The sequence below is a fragment of the Microchirus variegatus genome (assembly GCF_963457635.1).
Source record: "Microchirus variegatus genome assembly, chromosome: 5".
Lineage (NCBI taxonomy): Eukaryota > Metazoa > Chordata > Actinopteri > Pleuronectiformes > Soleidae > Microchirus > Microchirus variegatus.
Window position 1 is genome coordinate 18,448,196 of NC_139806.1, and position 12,544 is coordinate 18,460,739.

A 12,544-nucleotide genomic window follows, 5' to 3' on the forward strand; every position below is an offset into this window, starting at 1 on the left:
CACCGTTAGCACTCTGACTCTCTCTCACACAACACTGCAGTAGTTAAGAGGACGTACCTCCGCAGCAGCACCCCAAACATTTTATACGAGCTATGTTTACTCCTCTCATCTGCTCACTGCCTCGCTTGGAGAAAAGCATCATGGGAAACGTAGTTGGACGGTGACTTCACTCTACCGTCGGGGCGCTCGTGGGCGCACTACACTTCCCACACTGCACCGCGTTGTTGTTAACGACCCCATCTTGTGCCCTCCTCATGAATATATAACAGCCACTATTTGCGTAGGAGGTCGGCCGACGTTCATTTCATATTCCAGCGCTGTGTTCAACTCCAAATGGGACGCGGCTCCTCGTCTCCGCCCTACGCTGCGCCCTGCCTCTTCCCACTGGATTTAATGGGTAAAATGTTCTTCTGGAGCAGCGGAGGAGATTCCGACAGGGACTGGAAGGCGAGAAGTGAATGACTACTAGCGGGATAAGTCAGCAACACCGCCCAGTTGGCGGACATTTAGCAAGGAGGGCACGCATTCAGGCTTTTAAATGTAGAGGTGTAAGTGAGTGCGCACCACTATTTATTTCGAGTGGGGGACTTTTCATTGGGAGAGATGGAAAGTGTGCATTCTGTCGCTGGGGATGGCGCGTCGGATGGAGGCGCGGCGAAGTTAATGAAGAAGCCCAGCGGACTGTCCGTCGCCCGGGGGACTCGAACGGATGATGGCGGTGGACATTTGGCACCCTCCCGCGCAGAGGTAAAGAACGGGAATAGCCTGTCTCGTACCGCGGGATCCAGTGCGTCAAACCGAGCTGTGGCGTCTAATGGCCGGAGCTCATCCAGCAACTCCAGCTCCCTCCTGTTGAGACGGAGGCGCTTGAAGAGGAACCTCTCCGCCGCAGCTGCAGCCACCGCCACCTCAGCTGTAACCGCCGCCTGCGGTGCCAAGATGAACTCGGCCCTGTCCTCTGCGTCTTTGCACACCCGGAGTCTGGACAGAAAGACTCTGCTCAAACACCGGCAGAACATGCAGCTGCAGTCCGCAGATCGCGAGTGGGTGAGGGCTGATCTCCACCGGGGCTGCTTACATGTCCATGACAGACTGACGCCCTCACATCCCCGGCCGGTCCTTTGCACTATGGACACCACAGCCGGCGAGGTAGCTCTACGTCTGGGTAAAGTGAACAGTAAGTCCAGTTCTGTTGTGCGCATTTTTAGTAAAGACAGCCCCAAGACAGACCAAAATGGAAACTGCAACATGAAGTATGAATATAGTGATGATAATCCATGCAAGGGGATCGAAGACTCAAGTATGAAATGTAACCACCTGCCTATACTGGAGGCCACAGAATTAAGGGGCCATCCAAGTGACAGGCTGAGGCTGCTGCTCATGGAGAATGCAGATGAAAGGCATAAGCAACAGGACGTTGATGGAAAACTTTTCACCCCTGAATCAGAGTCCCAGGATATCATAACCTGCTCGCTGTCAGATTTAAACTCTAACATAGATACTCCAAATGATGATGACTCTGAGCACAGGAATGGCATTGACAGTTATGGACTTAATTCTGGTTCTGATGTGGAGAGCAGTGCTTTTGATGATCTGAGCTCCGGTACAAGGCTCAGCGAACACAGGGACTCTCTCAGCGACGACATGATCCTGGGCACTGAGGCATCCATCCTCAGCCCCGCGTTTGACAGCGCCACAGAGGGTCAAGACATGTACGCAAGCTCCTCAGATGAGCTGGACCTTGACTGTCCTGTGTCAAGCACAAGTATGGACCCCATTTCCCAACACCACACTACTGGCATCTCTGCCAAGTACAAGCAATGCAGCCTGGGAGTTTTACATGACATGGTAAAAAGTGCTGGGCCGGATAGCAGACAGAGCCCACACAGCCTGGGCAGCCTGCCAACCAGCAGTAGTGCCGGCTCATTGTCAACAGCATGTTCTACAGGTAATACACCTGACATCCAAGATCCAGACTGTGGCTTTAGTGATGAAAAATCAAGGCCAGCAGCAGACCACAATGGAAATTCATGTGATTCCAGCCCCACGCTCTATGTGCAGCTGCATGGCGAAGCTATCAGGAGGCTTAGCCCAGATGAGAGGCCTCTGCAGATCCAGAATGACTTTCTCTTTAAGCTTGGATTTAAGGATCCGTGGAGAGTTCAAGAGGAAGGACTCAACACAGAAATTGGCTCCTTGTTACGTTTTTATGCTGGTAAGTAAAATTATGGTTATATGCACAATTGCAGTCTCTCATCATCAGGTTTCTACACATTTTTGGACTTGCCTAGGCCTTTGTGGTATCGTGTTTACTTTTATTGAACAAACAGCCAGGTGCATATTAGAACAAAAGCATCATTTATACCAATTCTGTAACAGGTGTTATTTCCACATATTGTTTTTGAATGCTGTCAGGGAAGGTGAGTGCAGCACTAGACCTTTGCTGACAACGGCAGCATTGATTTAAAGAGGTATCATTAAAGGTTTGTGCTTCCCACTGATGCCTTAACAGTGTGATGTCATGAAGGGGTGAGAGTGAGTTCATGGTCCAAAGGATGCTGCTTTGCCAGTTCTACCATGTCTTAGGGACTTCCTTAAAATCTCCTGTTCTTTTTTTTTTCTGGCTGCTGAACTGTTTCTCTTGGTCTGTAGCCACACAATGTGCTCCCATAGACACACATGACATTGCTACAAAGCAATAGCGGCAACTTATGGTGCTCAGACATGGGGCCCTTTCCGGCTTTTGCCCCATTATCATCCTAATGAAAACGCTGAATGCTTTTGTGGTTGGATGGAGAGTAGGGGTGGGAGCAGTATGGCTGGGAGACCATAAACCTTCTCTGTGGACACTGAGTTCTGGTCATTGAGATGCTGCACAGTGCCTGTATTATTGGCGTCCAGTGTAGCCTCTGTCACACTAACTAACAGCCTGCCAAGCTGGTTTAACGTGCTCTTCCAAAGCTCAGAAAGCCCCTTTCTTCCCCACACATGTATGGAAGAGAGACACTATCACTCTGAAGCTCAAGCTTCCTGATCCAAGAGGCTGTTGAACTAAAGGTTACTCAGTACCAAACTGAAATGGTCAATTTTTTGTTTTATTCACGTTTTCACAGTCACATGAGGTTCACGCACTAATATGCTCTTTAAATTGATTTAATTAACACAGCTTTTTATTTGAGGCTGTATGTGCATGCACAGCTGGGCTCATGTGGATGGTTGTGCTTTTTGGAAAAACAAATAAATCCTACATGTTGCTGTTGACGTCCCTGTGGTGCCCCCAGATCCCATGTGAGAGGGCTTAGGGCAAAACTCTCATTCATCCTCAGTGAGAAGGACAGTGAAGAGCACATGCACACAGAGGAATTTACTGTAAAGGGAAAGTGGAACAAACGTCCTTGTGACATGTCTAGCTGGCTCTGCTGCCATTTCCTTACATGAGTGAAGCATGTGAGGAATGCACGCTGGCTCCCCTAGAATGTCAGACACCTCTGCTGTGGAAGAAGTGGAATGAAGGGACAAGGGAGGTGGGGACGGGTGTGTGCGAGGGGATACCATGCTGACATATGTTGAGCTGACTTTGAATGCTTGTCCTGCACAGATAGTCGCGATAGGGACAGCCTCAGCTGACTTGTTGGCTGACTCGAAGGCGCAGCTGCCACAACTGTAGACCTCAGTCACACTAAAGGCCTATTTGTCTGCATGCCTGTGCATGCAGAGTGGCCTTTGATACAGGAAGTCCAGTATCTAAAGTCTATTTTATTGCTCCGTTTCTCAGTAAGAGGACTGTGTGTGCTGATTTAATGGTAAACTAGTGTTGATAATAAGAGAGGCAAATGAGGTAGGAGCAGGGAAGCAGGACAGCGATGGGGTGAGGCTGTTGAGTTGCCATGGTGCATCTTGCCAGATTCGTTGGGCCAGTTTAACTTTGAAGGGGTCAGGTCATGCTTTGAGTGCAGACTCTAGCGGCCAGAGAAGTCACTATGCCCTGCTAGACACACTGCCTCACTCTCTCGCACACACACACGAACATGTACAGAAGGCTGATCAAAGGGCCACTGATCCTTTCAGAGCTGGCCACACTGGAGCCTCTTGTCATGCCTTAGCCAGCGTCATTAGGGTTTTGAGTATAAGGGAGAAGAGTTAAGAAAAGAAAGAAAAAAAAAAAAGCAAATGAAAGAGTAATACAATCCATACATACACATTCTAGTGCAGACACGTCAAGAGTGCCATAGCTTTAAATATATAAAGCTCTTCTTCAAGAGATTGAGGGTTGTTGTTTTTTTGTAAATGTCCATCCATATACAAGTGTAGGATACAGGTAATTGTGGCACTTACTAATTTTGACTGGACTTGACTTGATTAATGCTTCCTCTCCAATGACAGCCCTAAGTAGCCCTAAGTTGTAAAGTTCTCTTAGCCAGAGGTAGAGAGTAACACTGTTGTTTGTGCTTGCGTGTGAAGACTTGTAAGAAAAGGAAATGGCACTCTTAGCCTTAACGCACACTGGCACAGGGTTCCTCAGAGGCGATGGACCTGGAGTTCATAACCAAATCAAAGCAGAGCAGTAAATAATTTAGATAAATTAGCCTACTCAGCTTCACAAACACTCTTCATCCACATAATTCAGCAAACGTGCTGCATCTTTTTTTGTGAACTCTCTCTACCCACGCTATTAATGTTGAGATTTTTAAGAGCAGTTTCTTGTAAACCCAGAGTCGTGTTAAGACTTGGCCTCCTTTCCGAGTGAAATGAATGACCACTGGCACACACTGGCCTAGAATCTATCAGTGTATTATTCCTTTCAGCTTCATGCAAGTTTATAGCTCAGGCTTCTGTGAAACAATATAGGGCTCAATAACAGCTTCAGCATGTTGCACCCAAATCTCAGGTAATTCCCAGAGTGTTTCAGGTATTTGCCAGCAAGGTGAACTTGGCTGGAAGAACTCTTCATGCAGAACTAATAAAAACAGAGGCGAGCAGTGAAATATTGAGGATAATGACTTTACTTTTGCATAACAAAGGGCCCATATACATGTACACTCGTACAGTTATATGACTGTGTATAATTTATCTTTAGCAAATCTCAATTGCATGCACAATTACACTCTGCTTATTTGGGATTTTGAAATAGTTATTTATGAATTCATTGCTCTGTGGTCGAGCTTGGTTGTCAAAAAATAACCGATTATCATCTTTTATAAGAACCAAAACAGTGTGGAGAAGATACTAGATACTAGAATAATACTAGAAGTGTAATTATGTTTCACCTGCTTGCTTATGTACAACTTCCTGCTCCAGTATCTTACTTTATATGGATCTATTACAGATATAAAAAAACCCCCCACAAGACTTTAAAGTAATATTAAGACTACCACTATATCAGTATTACCAAAAGCTGTCCTCAATTTAATGTTTTTCTGGTTAAAACCAAATGTGTTTTTTCCCACCAACATCAAGAATTATAATAAAAGCAGTTTGCTTATAACCAGAGACAAATCAGAGAAGTGGCACAAGTAACAGTAGAAGCTAGACGTCTCCTGATATAGCCAACCCTAACCCTGTATAGTCCATGTAAGATCCATAAGATTCTACATTTTCTCTGAAAGCTTTGAGGAATTTCAGTTCGTGGCTGTATCTTTCCACTCTTCGCTAAGGCCTTCTCTGAGGAGGCTGCCATTGGTGACGTGATGACTTAAGTGACTCTGCAAGGTTTAAAGGCTTAATGAAGCTTTCTCCAGCAGGCTCCGTGGCAGCTATTAAGCAGAGAATCAGTCTTCACTCCGTCTCGTCTGAGCCGTGTCAGTGTCTTCGTGCAGTTAGCATCCCCGATTGCCCACACACTCAACTCCTGCCTCTCCATGAAAACCATTTCAAAATGCAGGAGAGCAGTCTGTCATCATGTTTGTTGTTTTATGAGCGGCCGCTGGTTATCCTGATAAAAATGTGAGGATCCCTCCCAGTGATTAGGGTTATGAATTTTGTAATATGAATTATCTTTTACGAGTCACCAGGGATTTATGAAATGCGATTTACGGAGTTTCATTTAAATCTATAAAACGTGGCTTGGTTTTAGCACTTCCAGCATCCTCAACAACTCATACATTATAGCTGCCTCATCCTGTATGTTCTCACTCCATAGCTAATGGTCTTTCTAAATGGCCCATTGCTGAGTCATTATGTAATTGTGTAATCAGATTTCACACGTTCCAGAGCTCAAATCCAGTACGCGATACATCAGTGTGCACTTAGTTTTTTTTGCATCCGCTGTGTGATTGCCCGAAATCAAAGTGAACAATCAGTAAGATCGGATTCATGCGCTTTTATTTCTCTTCATGCTTGACCCCCATGTGAATAAGCGGTCTTAGATGGAACATGGCCATACACAGAGCTAGAGCGGGACGTGTATGTGTCTCTGAGGCCTCACATGTGTGTCTACTGAGGCAGACAGGGACGGGATGGCGGTGTCGGCTTGTAGCAGTTAAAGCCAAGGGAAACTGTTTTCTGTCTAATATAGATTGTCTTCCTGGCTGACATCTTCCCACCCTCCTCTTCTTTCCTCTCACACCGAATCTTCCTCCCTCCCTCAATTTCTCTCATGATCGATCCCCCTCCCTCTGCTCTCGCTATCTCTCCTCACATCTCCTCCTCCCTCACACCATCTGACAGTTTCCATTTATCTTCCCATATCTCTTTATCCCTCCATAGGGTATTGCTTTTCATTCCAATACTGGTCTGCCCCTCATTAATATTTGATATAATATAAAACATACTTAAAGAAACTTAAACAGTTCAGGTGAATATTTATTGCATATCTAATACACTTGGAATCACCAGTTCTTGTCTGGTCCCCTGTGAACATAAGTGAACAAGCAAAAGAGAGGCTATGCACTTGAAATTCTCATTGCTTTGTGGAAAGCGGCGGAATCTAGGCTGAACAATGTCACGCTGGTTTGTCACTCCTGTCTGCCTGCCGGCACAGTCTAAGACATGGCACTGGTAAAGAGGAGCGGCGAGAGGAAAGGGGGCGGTGGTTTGGGAAGGGCAGGGGCTTTCCTGCCCTATGGGAGCAGCTTGGCCTCTCAGCTGTCTGTCAAATTGCCCTTGCTGAATCCTTCCCAAAAACCTAGAACGGTCACAGAAGAAACCCCTTCAGTGGGGTCATGAAGCGGACTGACAGTCTCACCAGCCCCTACCCTGACCACATGCATGAGGGTGGGTGGGATTAGAGGCAGGCCAGCAGGGGCTCACTTTCCCCAGCTTTGATCAACAGCAGCACAGCCTAATACCAGACAACATCTGCAACTCTCAGCATTAAAGAGGCCCAAAAATTCCGATTAGGGAGCACACTGCCTGCCTGCGTGTCTGCCTGCGAGTATATGGGACACAAGTGTGTCAATTGCTGGATGGGAGGTTTTCAAATACCAACGCTCCAGTGGTGCTTACGCTGATTTGCTTTACAAAGTGTTAGTCTCCAGAGAGCCTGTTCATTTTGTGTTTAAAACAACATATTTGCAATTCATTTTCTCTAACACACAAGCAATGCAAGTGGATGCAAAGACTAGCTAGGTTGCAGGGAGGTGTTTTTTTTATATATATATAGTTTTCTGTACCTTCCTGCCATGCAGGAGTTTAAAACCTAAATCGAGGAAAACTGTGTGAAGGCAATTTGAACATTTAAGAGCTTGTCCCCAGATCTGTCTTTGTTTATTTTGGACAAAGATACATAAGGTGTGGTTGAGTGGAGCTGATCCTGTTTCTATGGACTCTGTTCTAATAGGAGGGGGCAGAGTTGTTGATATGAAGTGACCCAGTTTAAAGTTCATCTCTCTCAAAAAAAAAAAATGCTGAAGCACAAGAATGATACTTCCTCATTGGTGTCTGTTTATTTTAGGTGAAGGGCTTTGAGAGCAAACAGTAGGACATAGCCACATCTAAAAGGTAAAACAAATCAGGACAGCACAGTTTAAGAGTGGCTCATTTACCAGACCCATACTTTCTCCCTTTAGGTACAGTATATCTGCAGAATCTCATGTTTGTTGAAGTGACACTTAAGAACATTAACTACCTTTTCAGCATTATCTGACCAGTTATCAGATATACAGCCCTCCATTTAACTTACTGCACTTCTCTGAGGCAGCAAATAAAGTACAGAAAACCTGCAATGCAATCTGCCTTTGCAATATTTACTATATTGTAAATACAATATGCACAGTCTGTCGTTTGTGGTGGTGCAGTGTTGGAGAAAGTATTCAGACTCTTTTCTACAAACAAAACAGGCTTTTTATAAAGGTTCTACCTGGATATAAAACCTTTTATTCAGAAAAAGGGGTTTTAAAGGGTTCTCTGGATCAAAATGGTTCTTACTGGAACCATTAGTGTTACCAAGAACCCTTGAAAAACCCTTTCTTCGGGAAAGGGTTTTTCAGAAGCAAATGGTTCCAGGTAGAACCTAAGTCCGTGTAGAAGGACCCTTTTAGAACTGCTATTTCTAAGAATGCATGTCACTGGCTATAATGTGATCTTCATTTTCTAGTGTATGTCAAGTAATTTGGATTTCAAGTTTTTTTGTTTTTTTTCCCCCTTGCAGCATTAATGCTACTGTCACACTCACTGCTCTAATGGCTTTGCTTTTTCAACCGCAGCAGGCAAACTGCAAATACGCCAAATAAAATCCTGCCTGTATGATACCTGCACAGCATCAGACAACAGAGAGTCTTTGACAAAGTCACCGAATAGCTGAGGGACACAGTAGAGCATTTAGCAGTTGAAGAGACAAATATTTCCCTCAGGTGTTGGTAGACCATAAACAGAGCTCAGGGCAGAGGCGATCTATCAGGTAGCGACAAGACTTCAAATTAATGTTAATGTTTTGTTTTTTTGCCACCGAGAAATAATATGTCAGTGTTGTATTCTTAGCTTGTTTTCACTTTCCCTGTATGCCTCCAGAAATACATTATGTGAAATGTGAAAATCAACAATACAGATCAAGTGACCTTTTCAGAAAGTTATATTCAGGGGCGTTTCTTCACGGAATTTAAGCAGCCTGGGGCATGAGCTATAAGAGGTGGCTCTGGGTAACAGCTGATTACATTAGTTCATAGCGGTGATAATTCATGACAAATTAATGGTTGGCAATGTACAGAGGGCTGCAATCATACCATGGTTGGAAACCCGCTAACTATGTCCAATGTCACTGGCTTGCTTTTGTTTCAGTTAATGTAGTGTCCCTTTTCCCTCGGGTCCTTGAAATATCCCCGGGAAGAGAATTATAATGATCATTATCATCATCATTATCAGTGTCATTACAGATTAACATCCAGATTTCCTCCAAATTGAACCGATTTATCAAACGGTGCATCCTAAAGCAGACTATTATAAGCCTCAAAATGGCTAAACTTATTACACTGTACTAAACTGTAGTGTTGTGTTATCAGTTGTCACCTCACTCCAGTGATAGTGCTCACTGCATGCTCCAAAAAAGAAAACCATGCTTTGTTTTCCCCCGGGTTCACGGTGCCTTTAGGCATGCTTTTTTTCACCAGGTGTGCTAACGTGTTAATGTTGCCGTGCTCGATAATTGTGTCTTTGATCACCAGCTGAAGCATGCGCTTCACGCTTTGGCCAAACGCCTTCCACTTCCACAGCGTGCTCCCTCGCTCCCGCGCTGCGTTCACATGCCCCCGTTTCCCATAATTTAAAGCACAACTCAGTGTAGTGAGGTTTGGACTTGGAAACTAAACGTCCAGTGATCTGTGCAGACAGACTCGCTGCTGCACGTGCACCCGGTGTCAAATCATTAACATGTCACTTGCAGTCAGCTGTGCAGTTCAACTATCAGTCAGGTCCTGGGGGAAAAAAAAGCAATGGATAATTCACCTGCTGCACCACGAAGTTACTTTTCACTGCCCATCTCTTTTGCATTCTATTGTGCGTGCTCTTTTTATCCATGCTTTTATTTGTTATTTTGTCTCCAGTTCCTGTTTCGTTTGTGGTGTTTCTTTTATAAGTACAGTTTTATTAACATTCACTTGGCTGTCACCCAGTTCTTTTCTGGCTCCCTCTGATTCCCAGTTCCTCTGGTTAAATACTTCCTCTCTTTAGTCTCTCTCTCTCCTCGATTCTCACTGCCCCAGCAGCCACCCCCACCCCCCCTACTCTCTCAGTGCCACTGTGTTCACATGGCCCCAGCATGTGACAAGAAGCCGAGCCAAAACACCCCGGATGCCCGTTTCAGCTCTCCACTGTTCCAGACCTTGTTAAATTTTAAACAAAACAAAAGGCAAGGAAAGGAAGGAGGGGGTAGAAGGAGAAGAAAGAGAAAAAGTGAGCACGTGGGGGCAGGGGAATGTGCAACAGCATCACAATCTCATTCATTCACTTATCCCGTCCCTATGCATTATCAGGAGAGAGCTGCCCTTTAATTCTGCTACTCTCGCTCCCCTTTCTGTCTTTCCCTCCTTTCTCTCTGCAATGACCTGGACCGATCGCTTTAACTACTGATCTGGGGTCTGATTACGTTGTGGACTCCGCTTCACTGTAATTCAGGAACAGGAACTGTACGTCTTCATCGACAACTCTCTCCTCAGTGATCCCCTGGCTCCTGCGTCAGACACAATTTCATATATTATTGAAAAGGTCCTTGTATACAAGCACTAGCTGGGAATTGATTTATTGAATCAAGTGCGTCTGCCTTGGTTACACTAGGACTAGGTGGTGATATACACCCGCCCTCCCTTTCAGCTTGTTAGTATTTTGAGGGTTTTCGGTTTACATGGAAACTGCTACTTATCTAGACATGCTAGTTGTTAGCATTGTTGTATTCATACCATCCATGAACCTTACAATAATTAAAGGTGCCATATGTAAGAATGTGGCCAAAAACGGTAGCTACATTCAAATTCAAAATACAGAGGTCTTTTAGGTTTCGTTTTCTGACGTAACTGGCAACCGGTGGTTGCTAGGCAGCTGAGACTCTACTGACTGCAATGATTGGTAGACGGCGGTAGATTTGCAGTCTGCAAATTTTTTTTTTTGTTTAATGCAAATAGTTTGGCTGTACTGTTGTTGTTCGTGAGTTCAGTATGTTATATGAACATTATTCCTGAGTCTGTGACATATTAGAAGGATTTTATGGCCAGTTGCTTTAGATTTATTTCATAATGCACCTTTAATTGTTTGTGCTGAGCATACAAGTCTCTTCATCAGACCTAAAAAATGTACAGGTCAGGATTTCCCCATGGCTCCTCTTTACCACATCTATTATTTATTATTTTCTATTTCTATTATTTATTATTATAAAGCTAGGGATGGGAACTGTGAAGCTTGAGTCCGACTGAACGTATACATGCAGAAGATGTGGGTTTGTCTTTAACACATTTGATTTACTACCATTATTTTAAAAGTCCAGTTTTAGTCAGACTAGCACAATAACACACAATGATTTTTCTCAAGTCGTATGACTGTACTACTTACTGTTCTACTAATTATTGCTTTAGATCCCCCTGCGTCCTTTCCTCTGTCTTATGGTTACCACAACATGGCAGCCTTTAATGTAAGTGGCTTGCTACCAGATTTAGCTAAGCTATGAGAGTCCTTCATAGCCTCTCATATTAGCGGCGTTAGAGGTTAAGCGCAAACAATAACAAATGATAATCTGTGTCGCTCGTCCATCCTCAGGGGGTGGGGGGGGGATGGAGCTGCAACTCAAAGTGGTTTAACCATTCCTTTATCTTGGATTAAGCAGCTAATAATTCTAGACAATGATGTAGACTTCTGTAGGCCATTGCCACCACATGCTGTTAATGTATTTCCTGGCATCAAATGTAATGCAAAATGATGGATTTGACACCAGGTTTGTCGGCAGACTGTAACCTACAGCATCATTACAGTGACGTTGTTCAGAGTTATTTACAGAGAGCAAGACACCCGCTGCATTTCCATAGCCATTCATTTTGGAAGTGCCTCAGCTTTTGAGGAATTGTGGTTTTAAAATGGCACAAATATTTGAATTTAATTATTTGAGCAAAACCGCATCAGACAGGAGCCTGAAGCAGGCACAGTACCCCGCTGTGGTAGTCTCTGCTTCATATTTAAAAATTAGTCAAATCTACTGCTCTCTACTCAGGAACCTGTCTATCTGTCAAGTGGTGGCACATGTTAATGCTCACTCATTTGGAAGAATCACATCTGCTAGTGCTGCTCGATTATGGGTCAAAATAGAAATCACAATTATTTATAAAGAAATTGAATTGATTGCACGTAAAAAAAAAAAAAGTGGCGTTAAACATGACATTTTGAATTAACCTATTGAATTGACCTTAAAATAACTACTGAATGACTGCGTTAGATTTTTGTCGGATGATGAGCAGACAGGAAATCAAACATTACAACATTAAAAATGTTTTTTTCAGAATAAAAGCCCTCATTTTGTTATTTAATCGCTGAGGACCATAATTGTAATTTAAACAATATTTGATTAATTCCACATTGCTAAGCTACTATAACATTTTAAAATGCAGACTGTGTTTTACATGCATGTACTCGC

At 44.0% G+C, this 12,544-nt stretch overlaps 1 protein-coding gene across 1 annotated transcript in view; it reads left to right on the top strand.

Annotated features, from left to right (window-relative positions):
• Positions 1–603: 603 nt before the first annotated feature.
• The window catches only part of phlpp1 (PH domain and leucine rich repeat protein phosphatase 1), a gene marked incomplete at both ends in the record, with an annotated part of 41,269 nt that continues 29,328 nt past the window's right edge, over positions 604–12,544 (top strand). The window contains one exon of the mRNA XM_083889825.1: positions 604–2,215. Coding sequence (XP_083745951.1) covers positions 604–2,215 — 1,612 coding nt within the window. The remainder of the gene's footprint in view (positions 2,216–12,544) is intronic.